Source organism: Trachypithecus francoisi, unplaced genomic scaffold, assembly GCF_009764315.1.
Source record: "Trachypithecus francoisi isolate TF-2019V2 unplaced genomic scaffold, Tfra_2.0 Lachesis_group15, whole genome shotgun sequence".
Taxonomy (NCBI): Eukaryota; Metazoa; Chordata; class Mammalia; order Primates; family Cercopithecidae; genus Trachypithecus; species Trachypithecus francoisi.
This window is the reverse complement of record NW_022681460.1, coordinates 111649775-111669176: the sequence shown is the minus strand read 5'-3', so window position 1 is coordinate 111669176 and position 19402 is coordinate 111649775. Positions and strand designations below refer to the sequence as shown.

Sequence of the window (19402 nt, the reverse complement as noted above, 5' to 3'; positions counted from 1 at the left end):
GCTTCAGCTTGTTGAAGGAAATGCTAGTTACAGTTAGAGGTCAGGGAAAGTACAGAGATAATTATGTTTCCTCTAACTTCACAGAGCCCTTTAAGATCTAAGAACCCTTTGGCCATCCGTGGACCCGCCTCAGTCCCGCTCCAGGCTAGCAAACCCCACTCTGAATGTAAACAGTAAGGCCATGGCCACGTTGTTCCAAATGGTTGACTTTGGTCAAGATTCTGCATGATAATGTTGGTTATCCCAGCATCTGAGGTAATGTTTACCACCCAAGGATTTAGCCAAGGAGGGAAAAACCCACCAACAACTGCCAGATGCTTCAGTTTGTTTGGCTTGAGGTTATTTCTTTAAAAGTTAGAGAAGGGGCCAGGCGCGGTGGCTCACGTCTGTAATCCTAGCACTTTGGGAGACCGAGACAGGTGGATCACCTGAGGTCAGGAGTTCGAGACCAGCCTGGCCAACCTGGTGAAACCCTGTCTCTACTAAAAATACAAAAATTAGGCCGGGCGCGGTGGCTCAAGCCTGTAATCCCAGCACTTTGGGAGGCCGAGACGGGTGGATCACGAGGTCAGGAGATCGAGACCATCCTGGCTAACACGGTGAAACCCCGTCTCTACTAAAAAATACAAAAAATTAGCCGGGCGACGTGGCGGGCGCCTGTAGTCCCAGCTACTCGGGAGGCTGAGGCAGGAGAATGGCGTGAACCCGGGAGGCGGAGCTTGCAGTGAGCTGAGATCTGGCCACAGCACTCCAGCCTGGGCGGCAGAGCGAGACTCCGTCTCAAAAAAAAAAAAAAAAAAAAAAATACAAAAATTAGCTGGGTGTGGTGGCAGGCACCTGTAATCCCAGCTACTGGGGAGGCTGAGGCAGGGGAATCGCTTGAACCCAGGAGGCAGAGGTCGCAGTGAGCTGGGATCACACTATTGCACTCCAGCCTGAGGGACAAGAGCAAGACTTCGTCTCAAAAAAAAAAAAAAAGAAGAAGAAGAAAAGTTAGATAGGGGCTGTGCACAGTGGCTCACACCTATAACCCCAGCACTTTGGGAGGCCCAGGTGGGCAGATCACTTGAGGTCAGGAGTTTGAGACCAGCCTGGCCAACATGGTGAAACCTTGTCTCTACTAAAAGTAAAAATAAAAATAAATTAGCCAGGCATGATGGTGCACACCTTTAATCCCAGCTATTCAGGAGGCCGAGGCACAAGCATCACTTGAACCCAGGAGGCGGTGGAGGTTGCAGTGAGCCGAGATTGCACCATTGCACTGTAGCCTGGATGACAGAGTGAGACTCTGTCTCTAAATAAGTAAATAAAAGTGCAAGAAGGTATGTCTCTCCCTTTAAGGACCCAAATCCACTGGCATCTACCCTGTTTTGCCTATGGTCATGCTCTGTCTGGCACAGCTTTTTTCTCCTGCATCACTTTTTCTGTCCTAGCTTCCTCCTTAGCTTTTTTCTTTGATTTTTAAGAGCTAAGATGTAGCAGAATGCAAATGTCAACATTCTTTTCTCTCACCTCCCCCCTTTTTTTTTTAACTGAAACAGAGTCTTCCTGTCACCCAGGGTGGAGTGCAGTGGTGCGATCCTGATCGCGGCTCACTGCAACCTCCACCTCTCAAGTAGCTAGGATTTAGAGGTGCGCCACCACACCCAGCTAATTTTTGTATTTTTAGTGGAGATGCGGTTTCACCGTGTTGGCCATGCTGGTCTGGAACCCCTGGCCTCGAGTGATCTGCCTGCCTCGGCCTCCCATAGTGCTAGGATTACAGGTGGGAGCCACCGTGCCCACCCTGATCTCTCTTCTTGATGGGATACATGGTCCCCACCTTCCCTCCATGACTCATTCCCCTGAACCCCCTCCACCTTCCGGTGGCTTTCCTGAGTGCCCCCTGGTGACTGTGCGCCTGCCCCCAGGTGGCAGCTGGGTCTCTTCCTCCTCTTGAATGTGTTTGTGTTACCTCAAGGCCGACATGGGGACCCTGTGGCTCATGTTCCTGGCTCTCAGTAGAGGGCCCTCTGGCCTGCACACTGGGACTCATTCGGCTCGCCCCTTCCTCTCAGACTTAGTGAGTTCAAGGTCAGGGCAAAGTAGACCCTGTTAGGAGGTGTCAGCTGGGGAACAGACATCCTTCCTGCAGGCCTGGAGTAATGAGAGTGATAAGGACGCCTTCCTCCCTGGACTGACATGTCCGGGTGAACTGTGGCTTGAAGAGGGCTGGGAGAGCAGGGAGCCCGGACAGGCTGACCCCAGCCCAGCACGTGGGAGCAGAAAGGCCTTGTTCTTTACGAGTTGGAAGATGTTAAGAGCCTCATGCTGATCGGATTCATGACTCCCACCCGGAATTCCATCTCTAGAACCAAGATGGTGGGTGGCTTTACGCGGGTGTGGCGGCGTCCTCTCCCTGTGGGGGCAGCAGAGGGGGTTGGACGGCTGCCCGAGTTTCCCTCCTCCAAGACCACCTGGGGCAGCGTGCGATTCTCTAACGGAACCTCTAAAACTGCTTTTGTCCGCTGTCCTGCATCCAGGCATACCAGGTGACACGCGTACATTCCCACGAGGCCCGTGCGGTGCTGTGTGGTTGCTCCTTTCATGCCATAACTTTACCTCGTGCTGGCATCAGAGCCTCATTCCCGTCCTTGGCTAGGCCTCCCACACACCTCCAAGAGAAGCTTCTTTTGTGTGTGTTCTTACTTCAGCCATTTTTCACCAGAAGGGCATAAACGCTCTCATTTCCATGGGGAATGGGGGCCCCTCTCCACTATCTCTTGATTCTGTCCCTGCAGTCGGTGTCCCTCTGGCTGTCGTGGTGGGGAGTCGGTGCAGAGCCCGCTGGGGCCGGAGTGTGCAGTGAGCCGTGTGCCAGGAGCTTGAGCCTGACTTTCTGACTCTTCCTCTAGGATGGAGATATTCTAGCGTCCAACTTCTCTGTTGACACACAAGTCGCGTACATCTTGAGTCTGGGCGTCGTAAAAGAGTTCAGGAAGCACGGCATAGGTAAGGGCAGCCGGGCCTGTGGCTTGGCGCCCATCCCACCCCCTTGTCCCACCCCATCCCCATCCCATCTGCACCCAGTCTCTTCCCTGACCCCAACAACTCTGGCTTGTGAACATCCCTTAGTCTCATCTTCCATCCCCATCCCCATGTGGCCAGACGTTCATCATCACTCCCTTGCCAGCACAGCCACCACTTTCAGCCATCCTCTTTCCACATGCCTCCGGATCTTTCTGCCACAGCCTTGCTCAACCCCTAGGATGGAGCTGAGGAAACGGGCACCTCTCACTCCTGCTGCTGCCACACGTACAACTCATGTGTATCCACTGCTCATGATTCAGAGTAGAAAGTGTGAACACGCACGAGGAAGCACCACTCACCGTTTCTCCGATGTCCCATCCCGCTCGGCCACATGGCCAGTGAGCGGCAGTCTTAATTAATTTTAAATCCAAGCCCATCTAGTCCGTGTTTTCCTGGGCTCACATTTACCCTGTTTGTTGTCTGAAAGGGAGTCTCTTTGCGGGCCCAGCCCCTGGGAGGGCGCTCCCAGGCCACCTCTGCAGTCCCTCCCAGCGGTCTGTAGCTACCAGGCTCCCTCTGGCCATGAGATTTTAGGGACTTTGACAATGGTGGTGAAGGAAGGCTGGTCTCTGATACAGTGGACCGAGACATCTCTGAGAGACTCGTGCAAAGCCCCCGTCCTAGTCCAGTCATCCTTCCTAACTGCTCTGCCCGCATAACCTTTACCCCTTCTCCCCAAGGTTCCCTCTTACTTGAAAGTTTAAAGGATCACATATCAACCACCGCCCAGGACCACTGCAAAGCCATTTACCTTCATGTCCTCACCACCAACAACACAGCAATAAACTTCTACGAAAACAGAGACTTCAAGCAGCACCACTATCTCCCCTATTACTACTCCATCCGAGGGGTCCTCAAAGATGGCTTCACCTATGTCCTCTACATCAATGGCGGCCACCCTCCCTGGACGATTTTATATCCTTAACTTCTGGGGGAGAGGGACTGTGGCTTCCTGTCCGTAGGGTGGCAGAGCCAGTGAGGAAGTTGGAATGGTGGTCCCCCTCAGATGATGTTCAGGTGGCCAAGCTTATGGACGCTTCTCTCCCTGACCTGATCGTGTTGTGGGTAAATCTGATGCACATTTGGGTAAATCGAGCTGCACATATTACCATGTTGCCCAGGCTGGTCTCAAACTCCTGAGCGCAAATGATCCGCCTGCCTCAGCCTCCCAAAGTGCTGAGATTATAGGCATGAGCCGCCGCACCCAGCTGGAGAGCCTCCTGCTCTATTTGCACTGGGGATCAGCTGTGCGCAAAACAGACAGGATCCCTTGCCCTCTCAGAGCCTGTGCTAGCAGAGGGGAAACAAGTGCGGTGAGAAGAGATTTTTACTTTTTTTGAACACCTGGGTTCAAACCTTCCTTATGGGATGCATAACCCAAAGGTGTGCCCTTCCCCACTTCCTTCTCCTTAACTCTCACTGGCCCCTGACAGGTCGGAGGGAAGCCAGGAAACTTTTTAATAGTCACAGAATGTGGCCCAAAACATGCTGTGCGTGTGTGTGTGTTTTCAAATTCAGGAGTTTAGGATTTATTCATCACATAGAATAATAAGCAGGAAAGAGAGGGGTGACCCCACACTCCACAGGCCTTCTAGCTTATGTGAAGACGGGCCCCTGCAGACATCTAGGGGTCAGCACTGTTGACCCCCTCCTTGTCGTAAGAACAGGGCTCTGTCTCTCTTGCTGCCCCAAGGGTTGAGGATCTAGGGAGAACCAGAAGCACCTGCTCTTCTGCCAGGCCCCTTCCCCACCCGCTGTACATCCCTGGGTGTAGGGGTGTCCACATGCCCGTGGCCTCACTCAGAAGGCCCCTCTGTCCCCAGACCCCACCCTTTTGTTATTTTGCACAGCAGAGGCCACTTGGTCTCATGAGCCTTTCCAGCTCTGCAGAGGCTTAGCGGGCTCTCTGCCTCCCGAGCGTGGCTTGCCGTCTGCACACAGTCCCGCAGACCACTGTGCGGGCCCCTGATGACTGTGCCCTGGTGAGCATGGTCAGGGCAAGTTGGAATCTTCCTTAACAGAGCCCCACGGACTACATCCAGCACCTGGGCTCTGCACTAGCCAGCCTGAGCCCCTGCTCCATCCCACACAGAGTCTACCGCCAGGCCCATAGCCTGCTCTGCAGCTTCCTGCCATGGTCGGGCATCTCTTCCAAGAGTGGCATCGAGTACAGCCGGACCATGTGATGTCAGCTGGGCAGCAGCCGCCAGGCCCCACCATTTGGCCCCCCGCAGAGCCCACCTTTCTGTCCATCTGACCCCTGCTATCTTCTGCAAGGAGCTGCCAGCCATCTACTGGGCTCGTCGGCCTGCCCCAGCTGCAGGCCCGGTGCTACACGGGCTCGGGAACAGAACATCGTGAGCACGCGCAGAGCGTGCCCATCTGTGGCAGGTATGCCACAGCAGACAGGAGGGTATGGGAGCTTGGTGCCTCCAGCCACAAAAGCAGAAGGCCCTGGATGGGCACAGAGAACGGCAGAGCTGGAAGGGGCTGTGGGGACTGCAGAGTCTACCACCTTGTGCACCAGCACAACCCAGAGGTTTGGTGACTTATGCCAAGCTCACATAGCAGGCTCCATAGCCACTGGGCTGTGTAACCGACTTTGGATCCATCAGTGCCTTTATTTATGTGGGGACGGAGAGGTGCCTGGTGGCTGCAGGGAGACAGCATGGCCTGAAGAAGGGCTTATGCTCCTGGAGCACCCAGGCCCAGCTGTGTGGCCCATAGGCGGGGTGTGGGATGGGCAGAGTGTCTCCACTGGGCCTTCACCCTGCCCTGCTCTTCTCTTCCCCACAGGCTCTTCAGCTCCCCTTTCTGCTTCTGGAAACCTTTGTCCCTGCTGCCGCCCTGGCCCTGCCTACCTGCGCATGCACCGTCCCCAGGGCTGACCCAGTGTGGCTGCATTCACTGGGAAGGGGCCGCCCTCACTGCGCCTCTTCCCACTCTGCTGCCTGTTCCTGCAGCTCCTTCCTGCAAAGCCGGAGGGGACTTTCTGCTGCAAGGGAGGAACACAAGTATTATGGACACACTTGACCCTAAAGGCACAGGAGCCTCGGAGCAAGGGGGCGCAATAAAGGGAATGCCCCGTCCCCCTCCAGAACCAGCCCAAAGAAGCCTGGGGGGTAGGGAGTGGCCCCTAGTCCTCCATGAGGGGCTGATGAGGGGTGGGCAGACTAGGGGAGGCTTTCCTCGCAAGCACAGAGCTCTGAGGCTCAGTCCCCCGGCACAGGCGGTCACACGCCTAGACGGTTCCTGCTCCTTGGCACCTTCTGTGCAGTTCCCAGTGCCCTGGGAGGTCACACTGCCCATCGGACCATGGCATGCTCTGTTCAGCTGACCTGCTGAGGACAGGCACCGCCGAGACTCCTTGGGTCCTCCCTGCCCTCCCTCATGCTGCCACAAGCTGCTGCTCCGAGGCCTGGCCACATGCAGACAGGAGGAAGCTGAGCTCGACATTGGGCCTCAAGGCTGCCGTGTGTCTCATAGGGCCTGGCCTTGTGGGCAGGGGGCAGTCCTGTGCCTTGTGGGCCCTCAGCCTGTGAGGGTGGAGAGGCTGTCAGTGCTGCAGGTGCATCACACACTTCTAGCATCCTCTCCACCCTGCATCCCCCAAATGCTGCTTGCTGCCTACCCTACACTCCGATGCAGGGGTGGGGTGGGGGGCAGGGGAAGGGTCCCGCCCAGCATAGCTACAGTGTCACAAAGCCATGGCAGAGGGTCCTAGCAGTGCCACCCTGCCCCAGCCTGAGGAGGAGGGAGGGGGAGGAACAACCCTGGGCAGACGGGGCCTCGGGGACCTGTGTCCTTCCTCCTCCAGAGCTGCCCAGCTGGGGGCTTTCAGGGTGCTGGGGCAGCCCCAGGTCCCCTCTTGACCTCAGCTGGGGCCAGGGCCCTCAAAATGAAGGCAGGCCCCAGGCAGGAGCAGCATCCCCCTCCCTGACAGTGCTGGCCAGAGGGCCGTGCCATGCTGACTGCCTGAACCTCTGCTGACCTGACGGTGCTGGCGGGAGGGCCGCGCCATGCTGACTGCCTGAACCTCTGCTGAGGCTGCCTGCCTGCCGGGCCCAGCTCAGCGCCCTCTCCACTGTAAATCAGCGGTGATCATGTGATTTCTATTTCTGCCCCACAGGGTAAGAGACGAGTCTTCTGGAAGCCTCTGCCATGGACATTTGTCCTCGGGCTCAGAGGCCTTACCCTGCCCCACGCCTGCCCCTAATCACTGCAGTGTCCAGCCCAGTGTTGAACAGATTGTAGCGTTCTGTCTCATTATGAGCAAATAAATAGACTTTCACTGGACTTGGTCACAGCCTGTTTCCCGTACCCACCTGGCTGCACCTCAGGCCTCGCCCCGTAGCTGAAGTTGGCCTGGAGCTGCTTGTCACTGGCAAGGCCCCAGGACAGCTTCCAGATAAACAGGCTGATGGTTTTGTGATGGTTTTGTGTGATTAACCCTGCCAAAGAATAAGAACCTTTGGCTGGGCACGGTGGCTCTCACCTGTAATTCCAGTACTTTGAGAGGCCGAAGCGAGTGGATCACGACGTCAGGAGATCGAGACCAGCCTGACCAACACGGTGAAATCTTGTCTCTGCTAAAAGAAAAATTAGCCGGACGTGGTGGTGTGCACCTGTAGCCCCAGCTACTCGGGAACCTGAGGTAGGAGAATCGCTTGAACCCAGGAGGCGGAGGCTGCATTGAGCCGAGATGATGCCACTGCACTCCAGCCTGGTGGCAGAGCAAGACTCCTGAAAAAGAATTCGAACCTGGGGAAGAGGTTCTAAAGCGTAGTGGCTCACGCCTGTAATCCCAGGACTTTAGGAGGCCAAGGCAGGCGGATCACAAGGTCAGGAGATCGAGACCATCCTGGCTAACATGGTGAAGCCCTGTCTCTACTAAAATTACAAAAAATTAGCCAGGCGTGGCAGTGGGTGCCTGTAGTCCCAGCTACTTGGGAGGCTGAGGCAGGAGGATGGTGTGAACCCGGGAGGCAGAGCTTACGGTGAGCCGAGATTGTGCCACTGCACTCCAGCCTGGGCGACAGAGTGAGACTCTTGTCTCAAAAAAAAAAAAAAGTTGAGAAGCACACTGGGTCGTCTTTTCACTGGAAGGCCCCCATCTCCCTGGCTGTAGGCCTTGAGCAGGGGCTCAGTCCAGACAGGTGGCTCCAAGGTTGATTGGGTGCACCCCGCTGTGGAGCCTGAGGTGGGTGCCCACCCAGCACAGACCTGGTGCTTCCATCAGCCTCTCATGGAAACTTCTGGCCACCCTCAGGGGATGTTGCTATTCCTGTTAGAGATGAGGAGAGCTGGCTTGGGGTCTGGGAGTTGCCCAGGGGCCACGCAGTTTGTGAGTGTTGGGCCCGGGCCTGGACCACTCTGAAGCCTGCGTGGCTGCTCTGTTACACCATTCCTGTGCTGTTGACCTCAGCCAGTGGCCGGGAGACATGCAGCTTGCTGAGGGTCCTCCCAGGAGAGCGTCTGAGGCATCTGCAAGATGGAGTAGGGGTGGACGCTGGTGCCCTGGGAGGCCAGGCAGCTGGGCATGGTGGACACATGTCCAAAGCCATGGAGTGAGTGAAACCAGATTAACCCGCTGAGCTTGCCCACGGGAGCGTCTGCTGGGGAAGCACAGTCTCGGTTACTCCAGCAAGGACAGTTTCACCTTTGCTGATGAGTCACCTTGCGGTTTAAGAGGGTAACTCTTGGGGGCCTTTGGTCAATCGTGTGACCAATTAGTAACTTGCCCAGGTGAGGGGGCTGTGGATCCTCAGGCCCTGCTTCAGTGAGGCCAGGCAGGACTGTCGCTGCTCCAGGCCTCTCACCGTAGCCCCACCAGACCGCAGAGCTGGGACACAAATGCTCCTGCTCCACTGGGGGGCAGAAAGGGAGTGTGGGACGCAGGGAGAGATGGGACACTCACACGGGATGCACCCAGACATAGCATGGAGGCCAGCCCTGAACGGAGCCAGCTCTGCCCCAGGCCTGCTCAGGTGGAGCCCGAGGCAGCCCTGGGTCTCCCCGGTCCCTGCACGTACCACCCAAGGATCTCCGACAGGGTAGGGGTCCTTCTTACTTCCAGGATGGAGACAGACTCCTGGTCCTTCATTCCCAGCCCACCGGTGTTCAGGGACTCACGGGGTGAGGGGCGTGCTCAGGGATGGTCAGTGTGTGTTTTCCTGAGCGTCCGCTTGCTCAGGCCAGGTGCTGCTTTCTCCACATGGACTCCCGCCCCAGCACACCATGACTGGGTTTTTTGCCTCAGCCTGTTGGAGTGCTTGTCAAAAAGGCTTTGGGAGGTTTGGCGGGAGGAACTGTCTAGAGGCCAATTTAGAGCCAGTTTTCTTTGGGGCCAGCATGTGGCTGCAGCAGATGTCCTTCTCAGCGGTAAAGTCCTGGCTACTGCTGTCTGTGGCTGAGTAACAGACTGGCTTTTCTTTTTTTAGACGGAGTCTTGTTCTGTCGCCCAGGCTGGAGTGCAGTGGTGCGATCTCGGCTCACTGCAAGCTCCGCCTCCCAGGTTCATGCCATTCTCCTGTCTCAGCCTCCCGAGTAGCTGGGACTACAAGTGCCCACCACCATGCCCGGCTAATTCTTTTTTGTATTTTTAGTAGAGACGGGGTTTCACCGTGTTAGCCAGGATGGTCTTGATTTCCTGACCTCATGATCCAACCACCTTGGCCTCCCAAAGTGCTGGGATTACAGGCGCGAGCCACCGCACCGGCCCGAGTAACAGACTATATTAAAGTTTCACAGCCTAAGCAGGGGCCATTCTGTTTGCTTCCAATTCTAGCTGGGACAGGAGTCAGCAGGGACTCCGTGTGGCATTAGCTAGGCAAGCTGGCGGGGCTGGAGGACCTGTGTGAAAGATGGCCCTACCCACAGGGCTGCCCTCAGTGAGCTCAGCAGTGGCCGTGGGCTTGGCTCCTTCCTTCCATGGCTTCCTCGGGCTAGGCTGGTTTTGCACCATACCACAGTCCCAGGGTAGACTCTTTATGGGACAACTGACCTCCTGGGAAGCTGCCAGGCTTCCTTACTGCCCAGAAGTGACACCCTGCCACTTTTGCCACATTCTACTGGTAAAGCAAGATCTGGAGCCTGTCCCAATTCAGGGGGAGGGGCTACACAGGGGCCAGAACACCAAGACACATGGCTCATCGGGGTAGCACAGGGGCCACTGACCACAGCCTGGGACCCCCGCTACACACACAAAATCTGGAGCCTGGGGAAAACGGTGCTTCTCTCTGAGCCTCCACTCTGTTCAGAAGTGAGTGGAGTCCAGGGGCGGTGGCTGAGGCCTGTAATCCCAGTACTTTGGGAGGCCAAGACAGGAGGGTCTCTTAAGCTCAGGAGTTCAATACCAGCCTGGGCAACATAGTGAGACCCTCATCTCTTAAAAAAGATAGAAAATTAGCTGGGCATGGTGTCCCACAGCTGTGGTCCCAGCTACTCAGGAGGCTGAGATGGGAGGGTCACTTGGCACAGGAGCTCCAGGCTGCAGTGAGCTATGATTGTTAAACATAGAGCCCAATGTGGAGCCTCACCTGTAATCCCAGCACTTTAGGAGGTGGAGGCGGGAGCATCACTTGAGGCTGGGAGTTGAAGACCAGCCTGGGCAACATAGTGAGACCCTTTCTCTACCAAAAAAAGTTTTTAATGAGCTGGACATGGTGGCAAGTGCCTTTAGTTCCCGCTATTCAGGAGGCTGAGGCAGGAAGATCACGTGAGCCCTGGAGTTCAAGGCTGCAGTGAGCTAAGATCATGCTACTGCACTCCAGCCTGGGAGACAGTGAGACCCTGTCTCAAAAAAAAAAAAAAAAAAAAAGAGTGGATTAGGCCCCTAATGGTCTCCAGACTCCAAGGACTTTGTATTTGTATTGCTGGCCTCTGGACGGCCTCAGTTCTGCCCAGCATCCACAGCTGGTGGCTGGGACAGGTGTCACTTGGTGTTTCCTCAGCAGCCTCCCTAATGTCCATCTTTAAGTGGTTTCTTGGGTCCACCTGGCCTCTGTGTCTCTGGGGAGTGAGTGTTGTGGGAGAGAGAGAAGGCAGCTGCCCTTCCACCACCCCATGTGACTCATCAGTGGACCTCAGGCCAGCTGCACCCCACCCACACCTGCCCCATCACAGCTGCTCTTGGGTGCAGCATCTAAACACCTGCTCTCTGAGAGCTCCCCCTCCTGGGGACCTCTACAGCCCTGGGCGTCCCCCACCCCAGGCCATGCCTGCATACTTAGAACAACCCAAAAACCACCCAAGGACTGAAGTCTCCAGGATCTGCTGTCCCAGGGACACAAGAACTGTCCAGGGTGGGCCCCGGGTACCGGGGAATGGAAGAAGCCTGGCAGTCCTGGGCACACCACATGTGACCTGGCAGGAGCCCAGAGCATGTGACCTGGCAGGAGCCCAGTGGCACTCAGCCCTAGCCTGACCCAGGCTGCAGTTGCCAGACGGGAAGGTCACTGAGGCAAGCCCAGGTGCTCTCATCTTCTCCCCATAGGATGGAGGCCTGGTGGAACAGTGCAAGTGTATTAGTCCGTTTTGACACTGCTACCTGAGACATGGTAATTTATAGACAAAAAAGGTTTAATTGACTCAGTGTTCCACGTGGCTGGGAGGCCTCAGGAAATTTATAGTCACAGCGGAAGGCAAAGGGGAAGCAGGCACTTTCTTCACAAGGTGGCAGGACAGCGAGAGAGGCGGTGGTGGCGGGGAAGGGTGGAATTGTCAAACACATTTTATTGTTTGCTTATTTTTTATTTGAGATAGAGTCTTTCTCTGTCGCCCAGGCTGGAGTGCAGTGGCACGATCTTGGCTCACTGCAAGCTCCACTTCCTGGGTTCGCTCCATTCTCCTGCTTCAGCCTCGAGTAGCTGGGACTACAGGCGCCCACCACCACGCCTGGCTAATTTTTTATATTTTTAGTAGAGATAGGGTTTCACCGTTTTAGCCAGGATGGTCTCGATCTCCTGACCTCGTAATCCGCCCGCCTCGGCCTCCGAAAGTGCTGGGATTACAGGTGTGAGGCACCGCGCCTGGCCCACTGCCAAACACTTTCACAGCATCAGATCTTGTGATAACTCACTATCATGAGAGCAGCATGGCAGAACCCCCCACCCCACCCCATGATCCAGTCACCTCCCATGAGGTCCCTTCCTCAACACTTGGGGATTACAATTCGAGATGAAATTTGGGTGGGGACACAGCCTAACCGTGTCAGCAGGCTTCTCACTCACAGTAACAGTGCTCCCCAGGGACACGGGACAATGTCTGGAGACACTTGCTGTCACAGCTTAGAGGAGGGTGCTACAGGTACCAAGTGGGTGGTGGCCAGAGATACTGCTTAACATCCTACATGCACAGGATAGCCTCCATCCCAAAGAATGATCCAATCCCAAACATCAACAGAGTCGAGTGGAGACACCCCAGCACAGAGGAAGCCCACGCCTGGGTGTCCAGAGTCTGGTCCAGCTGGGAGGAGAAGGGCTGTGCTCATCCTGCCCAGAGGGATGTGGTAGCTGAGGTCCCACAGAGCAGTGACCTCAACTTGTAGGGGGCAGGTAGGGCCCAGGTCCACATCCCTGCCTCGGCTGCTCTCCTCCCTGGTGCCCTCCCTGACCCGGCCCTGCCTTCCTTCATCCACTGTGCCCTCCACCCACAATGCCATGGCCTGCATTTAGGATCCTCCCGAGGTGGGAGGATCACTTGAGTTCAGGAGTTCGAGACCAGCCTGGGCAACATAGCAGGACCCTCCCCCCCGCCAACTCTTAAAATAATAGAAAATTAGGCCGGGCGCAGTGGCTTACGCCTATAATCCCAGCATTTTGGGAGGCCGAGGCGGGTGGATCTTGAGGTCAGGAAATCGAGACCATCCTGGCGAACACGGTGAAACCCTGTCTCTACTAACAAAATACAAAAAAATTAGCCGGGCATGGTGGCGGGCGCCTGTAGTCCGAGCTACTGGGGAGGCTGAGGCAGGAGAATGGCATGAACCTGGGAGGTGGAGCTTGCAGTGAGCCGAGATTGCACCACTGCACTCCAGCCTGGGCGACAGAGCGAGACTCCATCTCAAAACAAAAACAAAAACAAAAACGTAACAAAAAAAAATAGAAAATTAGCCGGGCATGGTGGCTCACGAGGTGGTGTTGAGCCCCTACCCACCCTGTGGAGCCAAGCTCAGCAGTGTCTCATCCAGGAAGCCCTCCCAGACTACCTCCTTGGTGTTCCCATAGGCCCTTGCCCCAGCTCACACCTCTCACGCCCTGGCAACTAAGGGCGGGGGGCGCAGCAGACCCATCCCTGGAGAGACACAGGACTGTTTTTCTCACCAAACTGGCCTGATGACAGGCAGATGGACAAGAACGTGCAGGCCTTGGCTTTTATTGAGATCAGACCTGTGGGCTCCCCGGCCTCTCAGGTAGGAGGCAGGGGGGCCTGATTATCCACTCAGCCCAGCCTCCCAGGTACAAGTGGCTGACTGGAGTCTGAGCGGGCTGCAAGGGCATGGCCATACTTCTATTGCTTCTGCCCCTCCCTCGGACCTCCTCCTCCCACTCCCCATCACATTCTCCCAAGGCCCAGGCCTGGGCGCTGGGCCGCTGCCTGGGCCACCCCATGTGGCAGGGCCACTGCCGGGAGCTGAGCCCCTCCTGCTCGGGCTGCCTCCTCGGCCATGATTCCCCTCCTGTTCCCAGTCCTGGCACCTGGGATCCCTATAGTCTCTCCAGGGCCCCAGAGCGGGTTCTCTTGCACAAGGGACACATGGCCTCTTCCCAGGCCCCCCAGGACCTCTTGGGCCTGAGTCCCAAGCCCTCAGAAGGACCAGGCTGGGGGAGGGCACCCTTGTCTGGGTCCATACTGGAACTGGAAGCTGGGGAAAGAGGAGAGAGGAGTCACTCGAGGAAGCCAAGGGGAGGCTGGCGGGGAGGCTGGCAGCCCACCCTGGGGTTTCCAGCCTCCGATCTTCTTGAAAACAGAAGGGAAGGGGGCAATGCTTCTTCCCTGACAGAATCCCCAGGAAAGGGAGGAGGTTGAGGGAAAAGAATGGTTCAAGCTGGAAGGACCGTCTAACCTGAATCCTCATTTTACAAGTGGGAAAACTGAGGTCCAGCAAAGGAGACAGCTTCCAAGGCCCCTCACCGAGTGTGGAGCTGGGGCAGTCACCCAGACCTCCCTCCCAGAGCCTCCCTTTTTCTCGCACCTCTTTGTCCCTGGTGGATTCTCCAGGCCCCACCCAGCTGTGCGTGACACAGGGATAGGGACAGATTCATCAAGATCTTGGCCTCCTGGGGCATGGTGCCACTGTGGAGGCTTGGGAGTGGATAAGGGCCCGTCTGAGGCCCTAGCGCAACCATCCGCTAGGGTCTTCCCCCCTTCCCCAGTCCTGCCTTGACAGAGCTCACCACTGCTTCCCAAGCTGTCCCTGGGCAATCGGGCTTCCAGAATGGGTGAGCAGAGGCCGTTACCTGGGCCCAGAGTCCCCTGTGGCAGGTCCAGGGCCCAGGCTGTGCCCTCAGGCTGTGGCAGGCAGCCCCCAGCCATGAGCCGGCTCAGCCAGTGGCTCTCACACTGGCCAGCGGGTGGTGGGTGGCTCTCCAGGTAGAGGCCCAGGCCCCGGAGGTGGCGCAGCCGGAAGTTCTTGGGCTTGCTTCCCTGGGCACTGGGGCACTGCGGCTGTGGGGACCCCAGGCCCCCCTCGTCGATGTTGGGGGGTATGTCGGGGTGGCCGGGACGTCCTTGGGCCTGGCTCACTGCATCTGCAGAGGAGACAGCAGGAGGGTGGTGGTCAGCCCCCCACAGCAGCCATGAGGGGAGAGTACGGTCACATGCCTCTGAGACCAGCTCACATGATGGGCTGCACCCCCAGCCAGCCTGGCCTCAGTTTACCTGTGTGTCAAATAGGCCCAGTCCACTGCCTCCCCCTGCCCATGCCCAAGACATGATTCCTCTTCCCACTACCAACCAACAGGGAGGCCTGGGAAGCCTAGGGCCTTGGTACTAAGAGTGCTTTAAGGACCTCAAGTCCTTTCTACTACCCTGTTCTGCCCACTACCCTAGAAAGAGTATTCTGGTCCCTGCAGAGAAATTGCACAGTGGGTTTGAGAGAAAGTGACCAGCCCAGGGATTCATGGCCTGGCCCAGTGGCCATTCCCCTCTCCCAAGCATACATGTCCCTGAGGCCACCCCACGGCTTTGGGCCCAGGTGGGGACAGGAGTCCATCTCTCTTCCTGCCACTCCTCCCTGCAGCCCGGCACCTTCTCTTTTTTTTTTTTTTTTTTTTTTTTGAGACGGAGTCTCGCTCTGTCGCCCGGGCTGGAGTGCAGTGGCCGGATCTCAGCTCACTGCAAGCTCCGCCTCCCGGGTTTACCGCCATTCTCCTGCCTCAGCCTCCCGAGTAGCTGGGACTACAGGCGCCCGCCACCTCGCCCGGCTAGTTTTTTGTATTTTTTAGTAGAGACGGGGTTTCACAGTGTTAGCCAGGATGGTCTCGAACTCCTGACCTCGTGATCCGCCCGCCTCGGCCTCCCAAAGTGCTGGGATTACAGGCTTGAGCCACCGCGCCCGGCCCCAACCCGGCACCTTCTCTTATGCGCAGCTCAGAAAATGCACAGACCAAGGGTTCCATGGAGGGCCAGTGTGGTGGGGAGGAGCGACCGGGACTTGGGTGCAGCAGGGCCCTGCTCTCCCCCACCTAGGGGGTACATTGGCAGGTCTCCCCTGGCGACTGGTTCTTATGACATCACAGGGAAGACTCCTACTCTTCCTGGACCCCTAGTTTGGGAGAGGACAGTGCCGAACCCGGAAGTTGCAGTGAACCGAGATCGTGCCACTGCACTCCAGCCTGGGCAACAGAGCTGGACTCCCGTCAGAAAGAAAAGAGAGAAATAAAGAGAGAAAGGAAAGAGAGAAAGAGGGGAAGGAAGGAAGGGAGAGAGGGACGGAGGAAGGAAGGGAGGGAGGGAAGGTTGTTCTGGAGGGAAGGTTGTTCTGGGTGACTGAGCAAGTAACTTTTCATTTTCCAGTTAATCAGTTACCATGTATTGTGTGGACCACATCAAGTGTAAGGATGCGGAGGAACTGGAACTCCCATATACTGCTGGTGGGAGTGTAAAATGGCGCAATAACTCCGGAAGACAGTTTGGCAGTTTCTTAAAAAGTTAAACATTCAGGCTGGGCGCGGTGGCTCACGCCTGTAATCCCAGCATTTTGGGAGGCCGAGGTGGGCGGCTCACAAGGTCAGGAGATCACAACCATCTTGGCTAACACGGTGAAACCCCATCTCTACTAAAAGTACAAAAAATTAGCCAGGCGTAGCAGCGGGCGGCTATAGTCCCGGCTACCCGGGAGGCTGAGGCAGGAGAATGGCGTGAACCCTGGAGGTGGAGCTTGCAGTGAGCCGAGATCTCGCCAGTGCACTCCAGCCTGGGCGACAGAGCGAGACTCCGTCTCAAACAAACAAACAAAACATTCATTTTCCCGGACCTGGCTGAGCAGGAGGCGCCATCATGGGAGCTGACATCCGCCGCAACAAGGACCTAAAGGTTTGGCGCAAGTAGCCCAAGAGCCAGGATATCTACCTGAGGCTGTTGGTCAAGCTGTGCAGGTTACTGGCCAGACGAACTACCTCCACATTCAACCAGGTTGGGCTGAAGAGGTTGTTTATGAGCCGCACCAGTCGGCCACCTCTGTCCCTTTCCCGGATGATCCGGAAGATGAAGCTTCCTGGATGGGAAACAAAACGGTCGTGGTTGTGGGGACGCTAACGGATGACGCGCGGGTTCAGGAGGTGCCCAAACTGAGGGTGTGTGCGCTGCCCGTGACCAGCCGGCCCGCAGCGGCATCCTCAGGGTGGGGGGCAAGATCCTGACTTTCGACCAGCTGGGCCTGGACTTCCCCAAGGGCGGCGGCACCGTCCTGCTCTCCGGTCCTCGCCAAACCCTATTTCCGCTCTAGGGACCAGAAGTTCGAGCGCCCCAGAGGCTGACAGGCCAGCAAGAGGCTACAAAAATGAATCCTCTTATTAAAAAGATTTTGGATGCTGACAAAAAAAAAAAAAAAAGTTAACATTCAGTTTTCTCTAGTCACAGACAACCTGATTGATTTTTTTTTTTTTTTTTTGCAGTGGCGCGATCTTGGTTCACTGCAACCTCCGCCTCCCAAGTTCAAGTGCTTCTTCTGCCTCAGCCTCCCGAGTAGGTGGGATTACAGGCACCCACTATCACGCCCAGCTAATCTTTGCATTTTTAGTAGAGACGGGCTTTCGCCATGTTGGCCAGGCTGGTCTCAAACTCCTGACCTCAGGTGATCCGCCCACCTCGGCCTATCAAAGTGCTGGGATTACAGGCATGACCCACAGCGCCCAGCAACCTGATCTTGTATATAGGAAATATTAAATAATTCACACTTGAAAAATAAATCCTAAACCTAGTAGAGCTTTTTCAGAGCTAATGAAGTTCAGAAAAATCTCAAGTCATAAAATCACCACACAAAAATTAATTGTATTTCTAGATACTAGTAAAGAATAAAAAGAATAAAATAGGAATACATTTAACCAAGGAGGTATAAGACAACTCTGAATACTATAAAACATTGCTGAGAGAATCTAAAGACTTAAATAAATTGGAAAACATTCCATGTTCATGGATTGAAGACTTAATATTGTTAAGATAGCAGTACTCCCCAAAGTGCTCAGTACAATTCTTATCAAAATCAAAATGGCCTTCAGGTAGCGTATTAGGTTTCTCCAGAGAAATATAATCAGCAGGATGTATACAGATATTTATAGATAAAATATTTATTAGGGGATAAATAAATCTCTTTATATAGGGTAATTTTTTTTGAGACAGGGCCTTGCTGCATTGCCCAGGTGAAGTACAGTGATATGATCATGGCTCACTGCAGCCTCAACTTACCAGGCTCAGGCAATCCTCCCACCTTAGCCTCCCAAGTAGCTGAGACTACAGGTGTGCGCCACCAGGCCTGGCTAATTTTAAATTTTATTTTTATTTTTTAATTTTTAATTTTTTACTTTTAGTGATGGAGATCTCACCATGTTGCCCAGAGCCGGTCTTGAACTCCTGGGCTCAAGTGATCCTCCTGCCTCCATCTCCCAAAGTGCTGGGATGGTAGGCGTGAGCCACTGTGCCCGGCCAAGAGAAGATTCATTAGGGATATTGGCTTATGTGATTATCGGGGACAAAAACTCCCACAATATGCTGCCTGCAAGCTGGAGAACCAGGAAAACTGGTGCTGTAATTAAGTCTGAGTTCAAAAGCATGAGAATCTGTGCAGGGCTGGGGGTGAGGGCTGGTGTAAGTCCTGGTGTCCAAAAGTCCAAGAACCAGGAGCTCCAATATCCAAGGGCAGGAGAAGAAGGATGTCCCAGTCCATGAAGACAGCGTGAATTCACCCCTCCTCTGCATTTTTGTCGTAATTGGGTGCCCAGAAGATTGGATGATGCCCACCACATTGGTGAGGGCAATCTTCTTTACTCAATCTACCAATTCAAACGCTAATCTCTTCTGGAAACGCTTACACAGGCACACCCAAAAATAAGGTTTTACCAGCTATCAGGCATCCCAGTCAAGTTGATACACAAAATTAATCATCACAAGCAGAAAGGGAAAAGCTAATCCTAAAATTCCTGTGAAATTACAAGGGAGCCCAAATAACCACAACAATCTTGGAAAAGCAGATCTTCAGAAACTAGAAACACGGCTGGGCATGGTGGCTCCTGCCTGTAATTCCAGCACTTTGGGACGCTGAGGTGGTCAGATCACCTGAGCTCAAGAGTTTATGACCAGCCTGGCCAACATAGTGAAACCCCGTCTCTACTAAAAATACAAAAAATTAGCTGGGCGTGGTGGCAGGCACCTGTAATCCCAGCTACTTGGGAGGCTGAGGCAGAATCGATTGAACCCAGGAGGCAGAGGTTGCAATGAGTCGAGATTGTGCCACTGCACTCCAGCCTGGGTGACAGAGCAAGACTCCAAAATAAAAAAAATAAATAAAAAGAAATCAAAAACACACTTTCTGATTTCAACACTTACTACAAAACACAATAATCAAAACTGTGCAACAAGCATAAGAATAAACATCTAGACCAATGAAATACAATAGAAAACCCAGAAACAAACCCATTCATCTATGGTCAATTGATTTTGACAAAGGTACCAAGACCATTCAATGTAGGAAACAATAGTCTCTGCAACAAATGTTGCTGGAGAAATGAACAGCCACCTGCAAAAAAATAAGATTGAATTCCTATCTCACATCAAATTTAAAAATTAACTGAGAATTGACCCAAAACCTAAATGTAAGAGGTAAAACTATAAAACC

At 54.9% G+C, this 19402-nt stretch overlaps 3 protein-coding genes and 1 pseudogene across 6 annotated transcripts in view; 3 read left to right on the top strand and 1 right to left on the bottom strand.

Moving 5' to 3' along the window:
- The window catches only part of NAA60 (N-alpha-acetyltransferase 60, NatF catalytic subunit), a 29622-nt gene extending 22257 nt beyond the window's left edge, over positions 1-7365 (top strand). Inside the window, exons 4-6 of the mRNA XM_033235969.1 lie at positions 2895-2991; positions 3750-3984; positions 5099-7365. Of these exons, the coding sequence (XP_033091860.1) occupies positions 2895-2991; positions 3750-3984; positions 5099-5255 (489 nt within the window). The 3' untranslated portion in view covers positions 5256-7365. The remainder of the gene's footprint in view (positions 1-2894; positions 2992-3749; positions 3985-5098) is intronic.
- On the top strand, positions 5327-7365 carry LOC117097742 (the record flags this gene model as incomplete). Its single annotated transcript, XM_033235970.1, has 2 exons — positions 5327-5460; positions 5866-7365. Coding segments are annotated over 2 exons (675 nt in total), but the record flags the coding sequence as incomplete, so codon positions are not given.
- Positions 7366-13147: 5782 nt separating this feature from the next.
- Positions 13148-17139, top strand: LOC117097736 (annotated as a pseudogene).
- CUNH16orf90 (chromosome unknown C16orf90 homolog) lies at positions 13428-15873 on the bottom strand. Of its 4 annotated transcripts, none has more exons than XM_033235947.1 (3): positions 15644-15873; positions 14466-14819; positions 13428-13933 (listed from the first exon to the last, which is right to left on the bottom strand). In XM_033235947.1, the coding sequence occupies exons 1-3, from the start codon at positions 15687-15689 to the stop codon at positions 13776-13778; spliced, it is 558 nt and encodes a 185-aa protein (XP_033091838.1). In that variant the 5' UTR covers positions 15690-15873; the 3' UTR covers positions 13428-13775. The 4 variants fall into 4 exon arrangements, 3 of the variants coding, with proteins under 3 accessions (XP_033091838.1, XP_033091837.1, XP_033091839.1); XR_004443050.1 differs by lacking the exon at positions 13428-13933 and adding an exon at positions 15231-15318 and having other exon boundaries at positions 14734-14819; XM_033235946.1 differs by lacking the exon at positions 13428-13933 and having other exon boundaries at positions 13960-14819.
- Positions 17140-19402: the final 2263 nt, after the last annotated feature.

Coding starts and splice junctions, on each gene's coding strand:
- CUNH16orf90 (XM_033235946.1), bottom strand. CDS start 15,689: ATGGAACCCTTGGTCTGTGCATTTTCTGAGCTGCGCATAAGAGAAG. Junction 14,820..15,643: donor TGAGCTGCGCATAAGAGAAG/GTGCCGGGTTGG, acceptor TCTCCTCTGCAG/ATGCAGTGAGCCAGGCCCAA.